We start from the raw sequence: 20,178 nt of genomic DNA on the forward strand, positions 1-20,178 counted from the left end.
ATGGCCACCCCCCACCCCATCTGTGCCCCACACTCGCCATCTGGGGCAGTGCCCGCCGGCCTTCCCATGCCCACGCGTGGAAGCCCTGGACTCTGGCCCCCTAAGGGGCAGGGCATGACAAGGGTCAGGAGCAGAAAGCCCTAGGCACCATCTGGGGAGACCATAGCTTCCCTCTTGGAGTCCATACTCTGGCGACACCCCACAATCCTGGAGGCACCCTCCCATGTCCACAGCGCAGGTTCCTGAGAGCTCTCGGAAAAGCCCAGGGAGTCTTCGTGGGTAGAGACAGTCAGACATCTCTGACCCATGGATGGAGTCAGCGCCTGAGCCACTTGGCTCCCCACCCCCCTGAGGAGCTGAGCGCCCCTTTGTCCCTCTCCTGCACACATGCCTCTGTCCACCCCTCCAGCTGTTCCCCCCAACCCTGTCCACCTGTCAGGCCCTCCACACCAGCTGCCCGGAGCCCCTGTCCCCGGGCCCAGGCTGCCAGGCTGGCTCTCAGCTGCCAGCCTGCCCCCCCCTCCCTGACAGGTGTCCCCACAACAACCAGACTACTTGGCTGGGCTGCCCTTCCTGCCGCCCCAGGCCCCACTTGTCACTTTGGAGGAAGGCGGCCCCGGTGGACCTCCAGGCCCTCCACCTCCTGGCACTCCAGCTCCTGCCTGGGATAGACCAAGCCCTCCCGTTGAACCATCAACTGGAGATGCCCCGGTTGGTCCTGTCTGCACCTGGCTCTCCTCTCCCCTCTTCTCTCCTCCCCTTCCCTCCCCTCCCCTCCTCTCCTCATCCCTATGGCATCTGCCCCTGTGTTCCAGCAGCACAGCAGGCCACACCACCACAGCCCTTCCCCGTGGGCTGCAAGTGAACGAGATGGCTCGCTGCAGGGAGTGTGCCGCATGGATGTGTGCCCGCGGCACGCCCAGCTGCATGCCAAGGTGCGGGGAGGAAGGCAGCCCAGCGCGTGAGGAGGGGGGCATGGCCCCTGTTGACTGCCCCCTGCCCCAAGCAGGCCAGGATGGGAGACACCTGAGCCCCAGAGAGCAGGAACCTGGGGCCTTCCTCTCCTCGAGCCTTCCCCGTGCTCCCCAGATGGCCTCCGCTCCCTCCTCCTAGCTGTGTGTCCTTTTGTGACAAAGGGTGTCCTGGGCACCCATTGTTCGTGGACATCACAGCTGTCCTCACACAATCCATGCCAGCCACGGTGTCACCAGGTGCTGCGAGACCTGGGTTGCGCCCACAGCCCACATCCTCACATGATGCTGTGAGCCCAGTCTCCCGTGTGTCTCCAGGGCTTGGGCCAAGAATATTCTTGGGTTCCTTTGCTCAGTGTTTGTGCCTGGTTTTGAGTGGAGCGACTTCTGGTTGGCCTGTGCTAAAGGAAGCGTAAGCTGTCTGGGTGCTCTTTGTTATTGATTATGCATGTCCCATATTATCTGTTCTGTGAAAAAAATCTGGGCTGTCTGGGCTTTGCAGATGGGGCGCAGGCCTGGCACTGTGCCTTCTCCAGCAGACTTGTGTTTATTGCAGGGCTCTATTTCTTAAGAGACGTTCATCCCACATTCACCTCAAAACGTGTCCATCGTGGCGAGTCTTCAGCTTGATTTTTATTAAAGTATGCAGCATCATCGCTTAGAATCAGACCATTTCGTTCGGGTCCAGTTACTTCTTTTAGCGCCCTGGCGCTTTCTCTGTTCATCTCCCCTCTCTGAGTTTATTTTAGTGACTCTGAAGAACCAGCATGTGGGTCGTTGCCAGATTCTATTTTTCCCCTCACTTGTTCTCCTTTATCTTTAGCGACTTCTTATCCCTCTTAATCCTTTCTAGTTATTTGAGCATTCTTCTTCTAGTTTCTAGAGCTGGAACGTGTAAGTCTTTTTTATTTTCTAAAACTGCTATCCATGTTCCTCTACATATGGCTTTGGTAGCACCACCAGGTTTCCATTTGTAAAACTGTCTTTGGGAGTCCATTCTAAGGTTGCATTTGGTACCTGATTTTTCCATGTAATCAAACACATTCAGAAAAGTATGTTTTTTAACATCCATGGGCCTCAGCTGGCTGTTTTTCATTGCCAATCACCTACTTGATTTCCAAGAACAAGCTTCTAGAAGCTTACGGAACTTTCCTTGGTGCCCACGGCCACTGTTTAGGTGAAATGTCAGTGATTGTGATACTAGTGATGCTGATGGAGTCTTCTCTGAGGTCTCAGTTGAACTGAGTTGAGTCATTTTGCTCCTGTCCTTCCTGCGTGAGTGTCCATCAAATCTTCAGAAGATGCTGTGTGGCCTGCATCACGGCTGTGGGTGTAATGATGTGGGGAGCGGGACACTGGGTGGGCCCTCTGAACAGCCTTTCCCAGGCAGAACCACCCCCTGCCCTCAGTGAACGCATGGGCCTGGCCCATTCTGTTCTCCTGGGCTAATCCACGAGGCCCTGGCTGCCTCCCCAGCCATTCTCCCCTGCCCTTCCCAAGGCTGCTCAGAGGCCCCTTTCTCCTCACCCCCGGCCCTGCACACACCTTGGCCCTGCTGCTTCCTGGTGCTGGAGGAGTCTCCTTGAAGGCTGCTTCCTCCAGGAGACCCCTTTCCCTCCCTAAACAGCCCAGCCTTAGGCCCACTCAGCCAGGTGGGGAGTACGGTAGCTGTGTTGTGGCCCCCGGTGGTACCACTTGTGTGGCCCTTGTGGCAGAACAGACTTTGAAGAAGTGATGAGGTGAGGGGCCTTGAGATGAGGCATGATAAACTAAAATGTCAGCGGAGGCAGGGGTGGGAGCAGCGCGGGAGCCGCAGTGCGGGGCACTGACATCACCCGGGCATCTAATGAGCTGAACACAAATGACACAGGCAAACTAGCCAAGCTAGGTGCAAGGGATGGAGAGAGCCTTCCCGATGGGGCCATGGCCCATGCAAAGGCCCGGAGGCGAGAGGGTACACAACTAGCTCGGGGAGGCCTGAGCATGGCCTGAGCGAGTGGGCAGAGAGAGGACAGGGCACTAGTCCGGGGCCAGCCACAGGCAAAGAGAGGCCGAAGGACAGAGGTGAGGGAGGGAGTCGGGAAAGAAATACACACTCTCCACATCACAGAAATTCAATCACTAAATCAGGATGCTGCACAAAAATGGACCATAAGAGCTCCAGAGGAGCGCTCAGAAATGTCAAGTCTGCTGCAGAGCGATTCAGTGAAACACGGAAGTAAATCTCCCAGAAAGTTGAATCTGTACTGAGCTATAAACAAACATGGCATCTGGCAGCCAAAAGCTCCCAGGAAGGGGGCGGAAGGATGGCCCCCAGCCCCCACAGGTGGGGGCTGACCTCACCTCCCAGAGCAGCATGCCCGAGACGTCGCCAGCTGTGACTGGCCACCGATGGCCTCGCAGGAGAGGACATCTGTGCAGGACATCTGGAAGAGAATGCGATTTCTATACCCAGCCCAAGTGTCTGCTGAAGGTGCCCGCAGACACCAGAGGATGTGTGAAGCCGCGTCTCCACATCTGCTCGTAGGAGGCTGTGGGGGCGGGGTGCCTGAAAATGTGTGAGTCCTCTGCAGAACAAGGTCAGGCAAGCCCTGGACCCAGACCCCAGGGTGTCTGCCCACTGGGCACCCCAAGAGGCCTGGACCAGCGGTGCCAAACCCCTAGGACACACTGTTGCCAGGGGGAGGTGACCAGTGCCCAGGGCCTCTGAGCCAGGACACATCATGGTGGAATCCTGACCCTACAAGGTCCTGGTGCTGCAAGACAGGTACAGAAGACCAGGAGGAGCAGAAAGCAGAATAGCCCAACCCTTCTTCGCCTACAGAGTCTCATGAACCAGGTCTCAGATGGAGAAATCAAAAATGGGGGGAGGCCGTGTGTAACGCCGGGCAGTGAGGGGAGGCCGTGTGTCCAGCGGTCCTTGTGGGCACCACTGGACAGTGAAGGGAGGCCACGTGTCAGGGAGGCGGGTTAGAGCTGAGCCTGGCGGCTCTAACTGGAGGAAAGAGGGAGGGAGGCTGGCAGCTGGGGACAGGAAGTTGGGCTGACTCTGCCAGTGTGGTCACGAGGCCATGCCCACACGGGACGGGACAGAGCCAGGCTGCTCGGACACTGACCTTGCAGGCGCTCAGGAGCACAGCCCCGCTTGACCCCAGGCCGGGGGCCAGCAGGCAAGTTACACGTCCAGTCACCAGTGTCTGCCATGTGCTCAGCCTCAACAGCCACGGGGGCGTCCTGGGCCTGGAGTCAGGGTCTCAGAGGCAGAAAAGTCTAGAAAGGGGAGCGGCAGCCTGGCCAGAAGAAGGGACTGGGCTGCTGCCCGCTGATGGGCCTTTGTGCGGAGCCCATGGGCCTCTGTGGCCCAGGCTTAGAGGCCTGGGCTCTGCTCCCCAGACTCCGTGGGTCAGCCCGGAGCAGCAAGGAAGGCCCTCACCATGCTCACCTTCCCGGTCCTCCTCCCGCTCAACAACCATCCAGGGAAATGAGGGTCCCCGGTGGAAGTGGGGAGGCCAGAAGAAGGGAGACAGGCACCGTGGCCTCTGCTGGCTGCCAGGGTACCCGCCCTGGGCCTGAAATCTCTACAGGCCACTGCGTGGACGCTTCCTTGCTTCCTTCTTTGGGTGAGATGTTGTTTGGGTCCTCAGGAAATATTTTTTGAATGTCTGCTATGTGCTAGGCACCGGGAACCCAGGGGAAAGTATGTGGCACTCCCCTTGAGGAAGCCGCGTGCAGTGCGCCACGGACAGTAAACAGACCATTAATTATGTTCTGCAGGCCAGGGTGCAGAAGGAGGGAGCACCTCCAGGCAGTCATTCACACTCCAGTATGAATGAGTTTATCCGGTGCTCTGCTCACTGACAGATCCTGGGCGTCCCACTCCATGAACTTGGACAAGGGCGGGAGGAGGCCCAGAGGCCCAGGCAGCTTCCCTGCCCAGCAGCTCCCCTGGCTCCCACTCTACACCGCCCGCTTTCTTAGACCACCTCTGCCCCTACCCTGGATGGTCTCAGCCCCCTCTGCCCCATGGCCTCTTCCCGAGCCCCCCCATCCTGGAAACGATTTTGTTGTGTGTGGAGATTATGTGTAACTGCCTGTGGGTTATAAGTCTCCCGAGCGAGCGAGCAGCCTGTTACCTAACCAGGCCTGGCTCATGCCAATGTCTTGAGTAATTATTGGGGGGCGGGGGGCCTCCGCCTGCCGCAGAACCTCTCCGAGGGAATGCTGGTTCCATGTCAGCTGCAGTTGAGGGCTCTGTGCCCCAGCTATGACTTGGAAGGCGAAGGGAGTGAGGAGAAGGGGTGCAGGGCCCCCGCTCTCCCTGTCCCTGGCTTCCCAGGGCCGCCTGGCAGTCAGCAGACCCACCGGGGTCAGAGCCCACAGCCAGGCCCGCAGCCCCCACTTGGCAGCCCAGATGGAAACCAAAAGGGGTTCCACACAGACAGTCGCTGCGCTGGCGGGGCACCAGGCCGGCAGGCGAGTCCATCCTCCCCCACGCGCGCCCCGCGACTCAGCGCCCACCCAAGCCCGGCAGCCCCCGGCACAGAAGGCTCATCAGAGAAGGGCACAGAGGTCTGGGAAGGCGTGAGGCAAGGGGGCACCAGGGTGGGGGCCTCACCCTGGGGTGCCCTGCCCAGGCACGGGGAAGACGCTGGCAGGGGTGGGGTGGGGAGAGTACTGCAGGACCAGGCCAGGGGAGGGCCGGGGTAGATGCCCATGAGCAGGGGTGACGTGGGATGAGCCACTGGGCCCCAACTTCTCAGGTGAGGGGTGGACCACAGGCAAGTTCCTGGCACCTGCCCGGAGGTGGAGGTGACATGTGCCAGAAGTGACACGATGTGTGCCGGAAGTGAAGGTGGTGTGTACCGGAGGTGACGTGACATGTGCTGGTGTGTCAAGCTGGGGGGAGGGAGCCCCGGGAGCAATCAGAGGAAGGCTGGGGTCAGCTGAGGGAGGGGACACAGCTGGCAGCCATGCTGAGATGGTGGCAGAGGAGACCCAGCCTGGAGAGCTTTGCGCCTGTGGCCGGCACAGCGCCAGGCCTGGCGTGTTCAGACACAGCGATCAGCCCCAGACTTCTCTGTCCACAGTGACCCTGACCTTCTACCTCTCTTCCCACGGAGGGTAGGGGACAGGGTGACCACATGGGTGGCACCGTGTGGCCCCTGAAGGAGGAGGGCTGCGCTGCTCAAAGCAAGCCAGGAACAGTGGCTCTGGGACGCTTGAGGGTCTTGTCGGAGGGGCTGGCCTGGCCACAGGAGTCCCTGGGACCTGGAGACAGTAACATTGAGTCACTGGTAGCCAGAGAGCAAGGAGCTGAAGAGTGAAGCCCAGCCCCCAGCTGAACTTGACAAACTCACACGTGCTTTGTGCCTTCCAAATGCCACAAAGATGGCCAGCAAGGCATCCAAGGGGGTGAAAAGAAAAGCAAAACCAGGCAGAAGTCATCCAGGACAAGGACTGGAGCAAAGGATGAGAGGAGGCCCAAAAATGGGATTAAAAAAACAAGTCAGGTGCCAGTGGCTCATGCTGTCAGCCTAGCCACTCAGGAGGCGGAGATCCGAGGATCTCGGTTCACAGTTGTGCCAGCCCAGGCACAAAAGGACCTGAGAGTCTTACCTCCAATCCTCCTCCAGAAAACTAGGAACAGTGCTGTGGCTCAAGGGGTAGAGGGCTACCTTGAGCGAAAGAGCTCAGAACAGTGCCCAGGCCCACAGCTCAAGCCCCACAACCAGCCAAAAAAAAAAAAAAGCCTGGCTTCAGTGACTTACACTTATAATCCCAGCTACATGGAGACTGAGATTTGGGGATTGTAGTTCAGAGCCAGCCCAAGCAGAAAAGTCTGTAAGACTCTTATTTTTAATTAAACACCAAAAACAAACAAAAAAAGACACAAGTAGAGCTGTGGCTCAAGTGGTAGAGCACCAGTCTTGAGCAGAAAAGCTCAGGGACAGTGCCCAGGCCCTGAGTTCAAGCCCCAGGACCAGCACAACAACAAGGAAAGAGGAAGATCCACACCAAGCCCCCCAAGGCCCCCAGCCAGGACTGGTGGGAGCCTCAGGAGACACAAAGGGCAGGGGTCAGAAGAAGGGGCTCCTGGGGTCCACAGCGGGGGCTTACCAGGTCCTTCTAGCCAGCGAAGCAGGCACTGGCTGTCCCTGCCTGGCCAAGCCAGGAGGCCCCATCCCTGAAGAGGCAGTTCTGAACTTGGGGCAGCCTGAACACAAACAACAAATTCTACGGGCCAGCAAGTAGAAATCCCTCCCTGACTCAACTCCCGGAATGCCCCGTGAGCCACCATTGCTGTTTCAGAATACCATCGGGTTCCAGACAGACAAAAGTAGGTCACGCACAGAGACCCAAGATGGCATCCAACCTCTCAATAGCAATTCAGGGAGCTGGCACCAGCAAGAAGGGAAACTGCCTCCAAACTTTTGAAGAAAGAAGTTAAAAGTCTATAATGTGGGCCGGGAGTTTGGCCTAGTGGTTAAAGTGCTTGCCTAGCATGCACGAAGACCCGGGTTCGATTCCTCGGTACCACATATATAGAAAAAAGCCAGAAGTGGTGCTGAGGCTCAAGTGGTAGAGCTCCAGCCTTGAGAAAGTCCAAGGACAGTGCTCAGGCCCTGAGCTCAAGCCCAGGACTGGCAAAAAAAAAAAAGTCTATAATGTATCAAATTCTAGAGTATGAGAGTAGAATAAAGGTTACTTTCAGATATGCGCAGTCAAAATTTTTAGCTCGCACATTGTCTTTTCTCAGAAAGTTGCTTGGGTGTATGTGCCAGCAAAATGAGAGGAAAAATCAAGAAGTGGAATTTAGGAGCCAGGAGAATTTACGACCTCCTCCCTCCCCCCCCCAAAAAAAAATTGTTCAGCAAGACTAGAGAACCACTATCTAAAAATCCAAGGGAAAAGAAACAAATAATGAAGCTGATAGATGAGCAAGTGTTCTCAAGAAGCTGAATAGAAATTGTACAACTCTTGTGAAAGTTCAAGAATAGATTAGTGACAGATGTATTTAAAAGAACTAAGCAAAACCCAAGGGTAATTCTTAACTCCAGGGAAAACAAAAAGTCATAATCATAGCCAATCATAGCCAATGTGCTGCAGCTGAAAATAGGATACATGTAGCAATAAAAAGTTGCATACTGTTTCTATAAAATGAAAGCCATCTCCCTAAACTAGAAATATAACTACATTGAAAAGATGCAAGAATGGCAAGAGGAATGAGCCGACCTTCCTCTTCAATCTTTCATGTTAGCGTGTCATTCTGTCATGCCTAAAACTGCAAACATGAGAAATGGCAATATAACTGTGAGGCTTAAAAATTCGGAAGGAAAACTGAGAGACTGGAGGGAACATTGAGGATTGGTAGGGAGCAAGAATTTGGGGAGTGAGGGCTTCACCGCGGGTGCGCCATTCAAAGTTTCGGCTTCCTGCGTTTTTTGCTTGCTTGCTGGTGGTAAGGAGTCTGTAATGGGCCTGCACCAGGCCCAGTCGGCGGAATCCAGTGCCCTGGTGAGGAGGAGAAGGGGCCAAGGCGAAGGTGTGCTAGAGTGTGAGATTGGCAGGAGTTTGGGGAAAGAGGCAGACAGCTGGCTCCTGACACTGTGTGCGCAGTGATGAGCAAGGACTCTTGGTTAGACAGGGTGGCAGAGGGACCCGCACAGGCCCCCAGACCTGGTTATCACCACAAATGGTCTCCTAGGCCCCAGGACCTAAGGCGATAATGGGCACCCTGAGGACACACCCCTCCTTGTCAGCCTGCGCCTCCCCCGGTGATGTCCTGATGTGCCCATGTCCCACGCTCTTCCTCCAGGCCTCAAGCACAGGAAGGGTGGGACCAGAACCACAGGACAGACCCCAACCTCCTATTCGCTGGCAGGGTCAGTGGGGACTGGCGGCCCAGGCAAGCCCAGAGCCTCCTTCCTGGGTGGAAGTCCCCTCTCCCTTCCCCTCACCTTCCGGGCGAGCATTGTGGGCTGTCCCAGGACCCCCGCGCTGGCCACAGTGCCCTCAGCCCTCCCATCCCAGAGGACATCCAGCCACAGTGACCTCCCTGGGACACAACAGAGCTGCTGGCAGGAAGACCAGCCCTCATCCTGGGTGAAACAGAGCGAGAGAAAAGACCCAGAGGCCCCAAGCGGGCCTGGCAGGGCAGGAATGAGCCTCCAAGGGGCAGACTGCCGGGAGGGCCCTGTCCTCACTGGGGATTCGGCCAGACGGGTTCTTGGCTTCACAGTCGAGGGACCCAATGAACTGAGGGCCTTGTCAGGCCCCCTCCTGGCAGTCATGTCCCCTTGGCAGGGGAAGGCACCTGGCACCCCAGGTCCAGGCAAGATGGGTTATAGAGGGAGAGGTACTGGATGAGAGGGAGGCAGACAGACCATAGGGCAGACAGAGGTGGCAAGGCGGGAGGTGGCCATTAATATGATTCGGGGACAGCCTTGGAGCCCTATGCACCGGGACAGCTGCTGTCCTTCTTGCCTCCAGCAAGGCCTTGAGCTCCTAACCCCACAGACCGGGCAAGTTGGAAGGCCGGAGGCTGGAGAGGGGGCTTCTGTTTGAGGGGTTCTAGGACTCAAGGGGCAGAAGGGATGGGTTTGGGAAGTGGTGCCTGTCACCAGATGTCAAGTGGGGCTCTGGACCCGACCCCTCAGTGTCCCCAAGACAGCAGCTGCCAGGGGCAGACCCATCCTGGTGATTTGGTGGTGCCAGGCATACTGTGTCCCCACCCACTGAGTCCACAGGCCGGGACAAGGGCTGGACTCCACAGCCAGGGCTGTGACCCCAGCCTGAGCCCGGGGCCCAGCCCCCAACCTGGCTCCAGCTAAGGGTTCCACATTCAAGGAATCCGTCCTGGGAGCAGGACGGAAGCGGGGGAGGGCGGGAGGGGAGGCAGGAAGGGAGAGAGGCCCCGTCCTGGGTGCGGGCCGGGGCTGGGGGCTGCAGCTGCAGCTCAGCCCAGAGGCTGAGTCATGGGGCCCCTATCTCCAGGCCCGGCCTGGGGCCAGAATGACAGGGAGGCCGGATGTCCCAGCCCCTGGAATGCAGGCACACGGCCCAGGGCTGGAGCTGTAGAAATGCCTAGTTGTGGCCCACCTGTACCCCACACTTTGCCGCAAGTCCCTGCTACTGGCTCAGACTGCCCCAGGGTCGGCACCCAGCCATCTCACACGCAGCACAGGGAGCCTCTGTCTGAGGGTGCCCACCGACCCTGGCTGGACACATATGTATACCAGGCCCCTCCGCCAGCTGCGCCACCACCCACAATCCAAACCATTTCCGTCACTGGCGTGTGGCTCGTGCATCTCATCCTGGAAGCCTTTATTGAGTGTCTACTGTGTATCAGACAATAGTGCAGCAAGACAGGAGCTCCTCTTTGGCCCCAACGAGCTGAAAAACAAAGGCAGAACTCAGAGTGGCCTGGCAGCCCCTGCACCGTGGGCACCACAGCAGGCGTACGTGGGGAGGACAGGGCAGATCCAGACTTCCATGGAGCCAGAAAAGGAAGGAAGCAGAGCCAGGTGCTGCTGCACTCATCTGCACGCCCTGCTGCTCAGAAAGCCGAGATCTGAGGATCACAGTTCAAAGCCAACCCAGAAAGCAGGAAAGTCCATGACACTCTTTTCTGCAGTTAACCACCAAAAAGCCAGAAGTGGTAGAGCTGGTGGTAGTGGCTCAATATATAAACTAAGAGGAGGTGGAGGGGAAGGGAGAAGCTCTCCATGAACAAGGGGCCAGCCTAGATAAATTACAGGAGGCAGGAGATGGGGTCTCCCCAGACCGGCACTCATGGGCTCAGAGAGCTACCCTGGGCCTTCAGCCTTTTGTCTACCAGCCAGACCCCACAAGAAGACTGCAGTGTGCACAGCCCATCCAGGGGCACTCTCTGGAAGGGGTTCCATAGGCGGCCTCCTGCCGTGTTCAGTATCTTGTTCCCCAATGTCGAGGCAACGCTTGGGACCGCCAGTGGGTAGATCTGGAAACATTGCCTATAGAAGTCACAGCTCTCATGTCAGGTACCTGGTAGACCAGGCCCCGAGGGAGATGCAGCCAGCAGGAATGCTACTTGGCAATGTCTTTGCTTTCAGGGAGGACGTTTTGGTGTGAATGCTAAGTGGTGAACAGAGTTCGGGCAATATCCTGCCCTCAGGGAGGACGCAGGATAAGTGGTCACGGGGTAGACAAGCAGGGGTGTCTGGAAGAACAGGAGGAAAGCAGTGACCCTCACACCAAGAGGGACAGCCTGCTAAAAACACCCCTCCCTGGGTCACGAAATAGCCAAGAAATGTGCCTGTCCTGAATCGATAAGGGGAAAGATGAGAACTGAGGAGAGGCCCATGTGTGAGTAGTGCTCCAGAATGTTCCAGAAAGACAGAGGCAGAAAAGGTCTAGGATGAGCCACTGCATGGAGGACTAAGAGGTGGGATGGCATCAGGAACAATTGCCATAGCCAAGGCCTGCACGGGCAAGTGCTACCCCGTGATCAGAAGCCACAGGCAAAGAGGGCCACACTGTGGAGGGGTGGGGGGGAGGGATGAGGCAGGGACTGGGAGGTGGACAGATCCATGGAGGCTCTGCCATGGGGAGAAGCACAAATGTCAGCTGAAATGAGGAGCCAGTGGAGAGGTGAGCGGGTGGGTAGATGGTGGATGATGGATGGATGAGTGAATGGATGGTGTATGAGTGGATGGTAGATGCGTGAATGGATGGATGATGAATGGATAGATGGGTGGATGGGTAGGTAGATTGGTGGATGAATGAATGATGATGGATAGTGGGTGGGTGCATGGCTAGAGGATGAATGGATGGATGGTTGGATGGATGGATGGATGGGTAGGTGGATGGGTAGATGGATGGATGAGTGGATGGATGGATGGATGGATGGATGGATGGATGGATTGATGAATGGGTAGATGGGTGGATGGATGAGTGAGTGAGTGAGTGAATGGATGGTATATGAATGGATGGTGGATGGATAAATGAGTGGATGGATGGATGGATGATGGATGGATAGATGGGAGTGGATGGCTGGATGGATGAGTGAGTGAGTGAATGGATGGTGTATGAATGGATGATAAATGGGTGGATGGGTGGTAGATAGATGGATGGATGTGCAGGTAGATGGGTGAATAGATGGATGGATGGACACATGGAGGGGGTTGGGCTATTGAGCAGACATCAAGTGGCCATAGATGTAGATGCAGGCTCAGAGCAGCAGAGTTGGCCTGTGCATTCTTCGGACATGGAGGGGCAGATGAGAGGACAGGCTTGTAGTGCCACAAGGGCCCTGCCAGGGTCCTGGGAACCGATACACTTTGGGGCCCTGAATTTCCCAGACCCCAAGCTGAAAGCCCTGCTGGGGGCAGGGAGTCATGGAGGGGGTGAGCCAGCCAGAGAGCAGCCAGAGGGAGCCACGAGGCCCTTTCCACCTGCTCCTCAAGCTGGGCTGAGGGTCCCCGCCTGGCCTGGTTCAGCTGAGGCCACGGAGCTTGCTGGCCTCAGGTACAAAGTGTTCTGCCCGGCGTCCCCCTGGCTTCCTGGACTCCAGCTCAGCAGAGAATCAAATGCAGGTGGGGCTGTGCCCGCCGCCAGCACAAACACTGGCTCTCAGCTTCCAGCCTCTTTTTCCAGCCTGCCCTACATTCCCACTCACCCAGCCCAGCGGCAGTGGCTGCAGGACCAGCCCCATGGTCCTACTCAAGGGTCCAGACTCTCCAGGGCTGGCCAGGGGGAGTCAGGGGCCCCCATCCTGTGCTGGGGTCTCCTACCCCTCCACGGGGTAGCATTCCCTGATCCCTGCCCAGCCCCACAGTCAGGCTGCCCCTCAGGGCCCTGTGGCTGGCCTCATCTATACCCTCTGCCCCATTCTCTAAGGTGAGAGGTAGGGACAGTGAGGGGGGAGAGACCTGGTTCCTTGGCCCATATACTGGAAGGCTACTGGACTTGAGGGCCTCAAAAAAGGGGTATTGGGCCCCCCAAGGAGAGCTGGGCCTGGAAGTAGAGGTGTAGAAGACATGGCTGATATGGAGGAAGGACAGAACTGTATAGTCCGCCATCTTCAATGGAGTCTCTGGGGCCCCAGACCTTCTCCAGGGAGCAGAACTGATGAGCGTGTGGGACTGCTCTGGCGGGTGCCCCTTTGCAGCGCCAGCAGGTATTACTCAGACCCTACGAAGAGGCTTGGGGGTACTGAGCAGGCCCAGCTCCTGGGCAGCCCTGGGCCAAGCCCCCACCCCAAGATGCAGTTGGTCATGACAGGCTCTGATCACCTGCCACCAAGTCTCCCAGCTTTCCCTCCCAGGCCGGCCTTGAACTGCACTCCTCAGAACTCAGCACCTTGAGTAGCTAGGATTATAGGCGTGAGCCCCCCGCACCCAGCGGTTTCATATATCTTCACAATGGATTACAAAATCATTCATCTCCTACCTTTATTTTTTTTTCCCCAGTCCTGGGCTTGAGCTCAGGGCCTGAGCACTGTCCTTGGCTTCCTCAAGGCTAGAGCTCTACCACTTGAGCCTCAGCTCCACTTCCGGCTTTTTTTTTTTATGTATGTGGTACCGAGGAATCGAACCCGGGTCTTTGTGCATGCTAGGCAAGCACGCTACCAGTAGGCCAAACTCCCGGCCCCTCCTACCTTTATTTTTTCCCTTCCCTCTTTTCCTAAGTAATCTCTTGTTCTTATGTTTATCCATATATTCATATATATGGACATCCATATATTTATGGATAAAATATATAGCATATAAATATTGTATGGGTAAATATACACATGTGGATGTTCATGGAAAATTGTGTCAGGTAGTCTACCTTTCATATACGAGTGAAAACACGTAAGATTTGGGGTTTGAGCTTGTCTCATCAGTACAGTGTCTTTCAACTGCATCCATTTTCCGGCAGATGATATGATTTCCTTTTCCTTCATAACGATACAATCTTCCATGGTATACGTACGCCATGTCTTCTTTATCCATTCGTGCTGCTGGGCAGCTGGGCTGCTTCCATCACCTCTCCCACGCCTTTCTAAGGCCACAGGCTTGTGTGCCCTGCACGCCGCCTTGCACACGCCCCCCTCCTTCAGTCCTGGGCTGAGCCCAAGCACGTGCAGTAAGGGTGGTCGTCGTCGTCGTCGCCGTTATCGTCAGATGCTGTGGCCGCTCCTCCGGTGCCAGGCGCTGTCCCCCCAGGGTCCCTGTCAGATGGTGTAGAGATGCACACAGCACGCCCAGCCTGGAGATGGCTTCCGGCCTGGTCCTCTTGCTAACCCTGGGGAAGCTGAGGTCAGAGAGGTGAAAGGAATGGCCAAGGTTCTGCAGACAGGAAACTCAAAGGCAGGGATGAACCAGGAGCCAGGATGATGGACGGGTGCTATCTCCATTCGCACTGCAGGGCCGGGCACCTCTGCCCTGTGCAGGTGCTCATTCAACAACAGCTGGTCCTCCCCGGGGCCCGGGCTGAGGGCACCCCAGCAAGGACACGCACAGGCCAGGGGCTGGCGGGAGGAACCGGTGACACGGGAAGAACTGGAGTGCCAGGTCTGCGTGCAGCGTGGAACCCTGGCAGAGGGGGCAGCCCCTGGTCAGGCAGCGCTGAGCGGCAGAGACTGGGACACATATGCGTGGAAGGATGCGTGGGGGCCTGGGACGGATGAGGAAGAAGAGACCATGTGAAAAATGGGGCTGTGGCCCACAGCCGCAAGACAGGCTTGGGCATGTCCTGGGCCAGCAGGACCGTGAGGTGACCCGGTTTGGGTTCTGGAAGGATCTCCATGTGGGCAGCTTTTGGGATGGGAAGGGAAGCCAGCACCTCAATGGGTTACCGCACCAGTCCCAGCAAGAAACAAGGTCGGGGGTGCAATGACCTCACACCTGCAATCTCAGTCACTGAGGAGGCTGAGATCCGAGGATCATGGTTCAAAGCCAGCCTGGGCAGTACAATCCATGAGACTCATCTCCAATTAACCAGCAAAAATCTAGAAGCAGAGCTGTGGCTGTAATGATAGAGCGCCAGCCTTGACTGAAAAAAATAAAGGGACAGTGCCCAGGCCCTAAGGTCAAGCTCTAGTATAGTACCAGCACACACACACACACACACACACACACACACACACACACACACACACACACACAAAAATAATAGTAATAATAATAATAATAATAATAATAATAAGGACTCCAGGGAAGGGTGGGTGCTGCCCCCCCACCAGGAGCCACCGATGAGATGTAGAGGGGACGAGCAAGGGCAGGACCCTGCCTTCCAGCCTGGGCCCTGGGGTCCCCTGCTTTGCCAGCCAGCCTGGAGGTCCCAAGTGGGGCTCAAGGCTAGGCAGGTTCTTCAAAAATGTCTCTTGAAAGACTCTTTTTCAAGAATTTTTCTTTTGAAAACAAATTCATAACCACATCAAACAGGACTCTCTGTTGCCTTGGGTTTGATTGCCAGCCGCCGCCGGGCTTTCTAACTAGCTGTTATTCTAATTGCTTTTTTCTCTTCCGAGGCCGCAGAAGTCATCTCTGGTTATTAATTTGGTGTGTCGAGGCAGGGCACAAAAGGGCCTTTTGTTTGTCTGGCCCTTTCAATCACTATCAGATTGCAAATAGCAGCAAGATCTGAGATCCCCAAAACTAATCTGCCCCAGTGGCCTTGGGGAGCCCCAGACCCATGCCCAGAGCAAGTTCTCCCCTCTCTGGAGGGTATGGCACTCCCGGCACCTGCACACTGGGATACCGCTCACTGCATCCGGGTCTGGCTGCCTGCTGGGCATGGCCGGGTGGTCGGGGTCCTGGCTGGCTACAGCCCAAGCCTGGGGAGAAAAATGGGACCAGAGACCTCAGGAGCACTGCTGGCATGGCTTCTAGGCAGCTGAGCTCTGAGGCTAAGGACAGGGCCCAGGCCAGGGCCCTATCTCCCAGGACTCAGCAGGACTTGACCCAGCCTCACCATAGCCAGTACGGTGGCTCCGCTCTCCAGCCGTCCATGTAGGATACTTAGAAGAGTCTGGAAACCACAGCATCCATGCCATGAAGCTGGCTAGGGACACCTGGAAGCCTGGCACACTGGCAGATTCACCCCCATCCCACACCACCATATGACAGCCTGCCCCCAGCTGGGCTCCCCTCCCCCCACCATGCCACACTAGCCTGGGGGGCATGGTGCACCGAGACACGCACAAGTCCAGATAGAAAGATGTCCTGCAGGTGTCCTTGAGGCCATGGTCAGCAGAGGCTGCGTCATCCTGGGGGACGTAGCTCAAGCCACGCATGTGGGCTGTCCCTCTGTGGCCTCACCTCGAGTCTCACCTGGTGTCTGTCGGCCACGCCCCACCCCCACCCCCTGTATCTGGTCTTTCCAGTGCTCCAGGGACCTCAGAGCAGCAACTGCCTAAGGCCAAGGGCAACCTGTGCCCATCAGAGATCAGCAGCAGGACTATGCCTCTCCCTGGACCTCCTTATGCCAGGACCCCTGCCCCCATGCTTCTACCCCCGGGCAGAAGCAGCCACCAGCGGCGCCTGCTCGGTGGAGCCCTGCAGGGGGCTTGGGCCTTCCCAGAAAGGGCCTGTGCTCTTCTGCCTTCCTGTCCAGGCTGGCTCGCCACTGCCAGACCTGACCCCTACGATAGCTCCTGAGGCCCTTGGCCCACCCTCCCCCAGGGGATCTCCCTGGCCTGGCCACTGAGGTGGCTCCAGACTGTCCTCTGGTACACCGGCTCTTCCTGTCCCCAGGTGACACAGCTGGACCAGAAGCTGGCGCTCATCACAGACATGCTCCACCAGCTGCTGTCCGCACACCAAGCTGGGCCCGCCCGCAGCAGCCCGGCCCGCGCACTCCAGGCCAGCGGCGAAGACGGCGCCATCCGCCCTGAGCTCTTCCTGCCCTGCAACGCCCTGCCTACCTACGAACAGCTGACCGTGCCCCCCCGGGACCCCAGCCCCAGCTCCGGAGGAGGACGGGGATCCTAGGAGGGGAGCCCAGGGCAGCCTGGCAGACCTGCCAACCTCCCTCTCACCCGGGCATGGCACCCACGTCCACCTCCTCAGAGGCCCTGAGACCAGACTGGCACCAGGCCATGGGCCTAGCGCCTGGCTGAGCCCAGTGAGGGCTTCCTGACCCCATCAGTGGTGCCAGAACTCAGCTCGGGGTGCACGTCCACCCGTCTCCCCACGTCCATTGTCCATGCCGAACGGCAGTTGGGGCAGTGGTCAGTTGTATCTGGGCCACCTGGCCCAGCCAGTGTCACCCTGAGGAAGGCTCATCCAGGCACTTCCCGAGGGGAGACCAAGGAACGGCCCGAGGGGTCCATCGGGGGCCCAGCCCAGTCTAGACTGAGAGAATATGCAGGGCGGGGTGGCCCAGCCCCACCGACAACAGGAGGGCCTGGTGCCCTGTCAGGAGGACCTGCCCCCCTCCCCGCTTAGAGGTGCAGCCCCCACAGGCAGCGGGATGTGGGTGCCCCAGCTTCCACAGAGTATCCTGCTGGACAAGACCCCCACCCCACCCCTCCACCCCCACTCAGGACAGGCATGTCCTCCTCACTCTGGACAGCAGACTCCACCCCCCCACTTTTCTGAGCCCCTCCCACCCCCAACAGACTGCCAGTCCCAGCGACAGGACAGATGGACAGTGGCACCAATAGGAGCTGCACTGGCCAGGGGCTAAGCAGAAGTGGACTAGCGGCTGTCACCATGTCCCCAGAATGACGCCCTCCCTGCCTCACGTCCCCAAGGAATCAGGATAATGTGTGGTGATTGGGAATCTGTGTGCTAATGAGGTTCGCGGTGTGGTTGTGATTAATCACTCTGCAGGCTTTTTCTAATAAACATGGAGTTCCGTGGTTCATCTTGGTGTGGATCTAGAGCCTAGGTTCTCAAGAACGACCTTGTCTCCCTCTCCACAAGTGCCAGGCCCCCCCCGACCCCCCACAGGGCAAGGCCAGCTGACCTCTACTCCAGGGCGCAGGAGAGCCACACAGAGTATGCCTCAAGCTCCCCTTTCATAACACAGTGCTCACCCACCTGTCCAGGTGATACCTGCTGGACTCTCCTGCCTGGCTGGTGTCCACCTGCCTGTGTATAGACACCGTGCCCAGCTCAGAGGAGAAGAATCAGGCAGTGCTCAGTCCACTCACCTTGCTTCCTCTGTGAACTTGTCTGTCCTTCCAAAGGCCCCTCGAATCCCAGCCCGTGGGGCTGGAGGCATCTGAGGCTTCAAGCATGGCTCGGCTTGAGTCTAGAGATCCAGGCCCTGGCTGCGCTGTCTATCCGTGCCACCTTCCTGAACCTCCCTGGTGCTCCCCGAGTCCAGCTCTGGCTCTCTCCGTGGGGTCTCGGTGCCTGGCCTGACCGGTGCTCACTGGTACTGGTCAGTACTGCAGGAAAGCGCAGGGGCAGCTGAGCCTCAGGCCTCCCAGCCTGCATTGCTGCACTGAGGGTGGGGGTGGGGGCAGCAGCAATGGCTGAAGGCGGGAGCTGTTGCCTCCTTGTTGGGTAAATATTTGTGCAAGCCCAGAACGGGGCTGGCTGGAAGAAAGGACCCTCCGCAATGCCCAGGCTGGGCGCTGTGGTGGGGCCGTTCAAGTGGGCAGGGCGCTGCTTCTGCCCCTGACCACCTCACTGCTCAGACAGCGCCCAAGGGCTCCCCTCCCCCCCCCCAAGGGCCCCTCCGGCCCTCTCGGGTGTGAAATGCAATTTACCTGAAATAAAGCCCAATTATAGAATTAGCTAATTAAAGAGAGGGTGGGCCTGGCCAGCCCAGTGCTCAGTGCCCGCCCGGTGCCCACAGTCCAAGCAAACAGATGGTGCCCCAGCCCTGCCGCGCTGGCCACATTCCTTCACTCTGTCCCCCGATAAGTGACCTAGACAGCACACGACCATCTGGTGTGTGACACGTCCTGCGGGCCCCGGACAATGGCCAGGCAGACCTCTCCGTGAGAGGGCCGTCGTCTGGGCAACCGTGGTGAGCCGACCAGCCCATCCCAGCTCCCCCACTGCCCATCCCTGGCCCCCGCCCTCCGCCCTTTCTTCCGGCCTCTGTGGGTCTTGCCTCGGCTGCCCGGCTGCCTGGCTGACACTATCTGAGGCTATTTGTCCCCAGAGCTGGGCCTTTGTCTCCAAATTGGGCTCCCTGATTGAGGTCGGCGTGGCCAGTGGATGCCTGAGGGTGGGGGTAGGGAGTTTCTACTTAGAAGCACCCACCTCCTCTGCCTGTCTGCCCTCCCCTGCCCTGGGGATGCCGGGCTCCCCCCTGGGGAAGGAAGTCAGTCTTGGCTCCGGCCTGAGTCAGCCTCCCATCTTCTGGCCAGGAGGAGGAGACCCACGCAAGGCACTTGCCAACCTCCGCTGCCTGGGCCTCCGAGAGGCTGCAAAGCCCCTCAGAGGAGCCGGCCAGGTGGGTGGTGGTGAGATAGACAAGCCAGCCCAGCCAGCATGCGCAGGAACCTAAAACAGCCAAGTCACTGGGGTGGGGCTCAGCCCCCATCTCCCAGATGCCTGTGCTATTGGGACAGGGATCCAGCCTCACCCCTCCCAGCCCCTTCTGGATCCAGCCTCACCCCTTTCCCAGCCCTTCCTGGATCTAGCCTCACCCCTTCCCAGCCCTTCTTGAATCCAGCCTCACCCCTTCCCAGCCTCTTCTGGATCCAGCCTCATCCTTTTCCCATCCCTTCTTGGATCCAGCCTCACCCCTCTCCCAGCCCTTCCTGGATCTAGCCTCACCCCTTCCCAGCCCTTCTTGAATCCAGCCTCATCCCTTTCCCAGCCCCTCCTGGATCCAGCCTCTCCACCCCACCCCAGCCTTTCCTGGATCCAGCCTCACCCCTTTCTAGCCCCTCCTGGATCCAGCCTCACCCCTTTCCCAGCCCTTCTTGGATCCAGCCTCTCCCCTCCCCCACACCAGTCCCTCCTGGATCCAGCCTCACCCCTTTCCCAGCCCCTCCTGGATCCAGCTTCATCCCTCTCCCTCAGAGCAGGCTGTGGCCCAACCCTGGCCATGGCTTCCACTGCCGTGCCCACCCTGCCCCCTGGCCCAGCACCTCTGCTTAGGAACCAGCTGCCCTGCTCAGGCCACTTGGCTCCCAGCCCCAGCACCCTCCCCCTCAGGACCTCCGTGGAGTGTCTTTTGGCAGTCACCTGTCCAGCAGCAAGAGAGAGGCAGGAGGTTAGGGAGGGGAGGCCTGGCATGGGTCTGGCCTGCTAGGTGCTCAGGAAGTACGCAC

At 58.1% G+C, this 20,178-nt stretch overlaps 1 protein-coding gene across 2 annotated transcripts in view; it reads left to right on the forward strand.

The window, feature by feature from the left end:
* Positions 1-17,136, forward strand: part of Kcnq1 (potassium voltage-gated channel subfamily Q member 1) — a 257,114-nt gene extending 239,978 nt beyond the window's left edge. The window contains exon 16 of one of the 2 annotated variants that reach the window (XM_090347156.1): positions 16,691-17,136. In XM_090347156.1, coding sequence (XP_090203282.1) covers positions 16,691-16,927 — 237 coding nt within the window. In that variant the 3' untranslated portion in view covers positions 16,928-17,136. The remainder of the gene's footprint in view (positions 1-16,690) is intronic. The other variant, XM_090347157.1, reaches the window with a different exon arrangement.
* The last annotated feature ends 3,042 nt before the right edge of the window (positions 17,137-20,178 follow it).

Source organism: Megascapheus bottae, chromosome 16 (assembly GCF_031878675.1).
Source record: "Megascapheus bottae isolate mThoBot1 chromosome 16, mThoBot2.hap1, whole genome shotgun sequence".
NCBI classification, from domain to species: domain Eukaryota; kingdom Metazoa; phylum Chordata; class Mammalia; order Rodentia; family Geomyidae; genus Megascapheus; species Megascapheus bottae.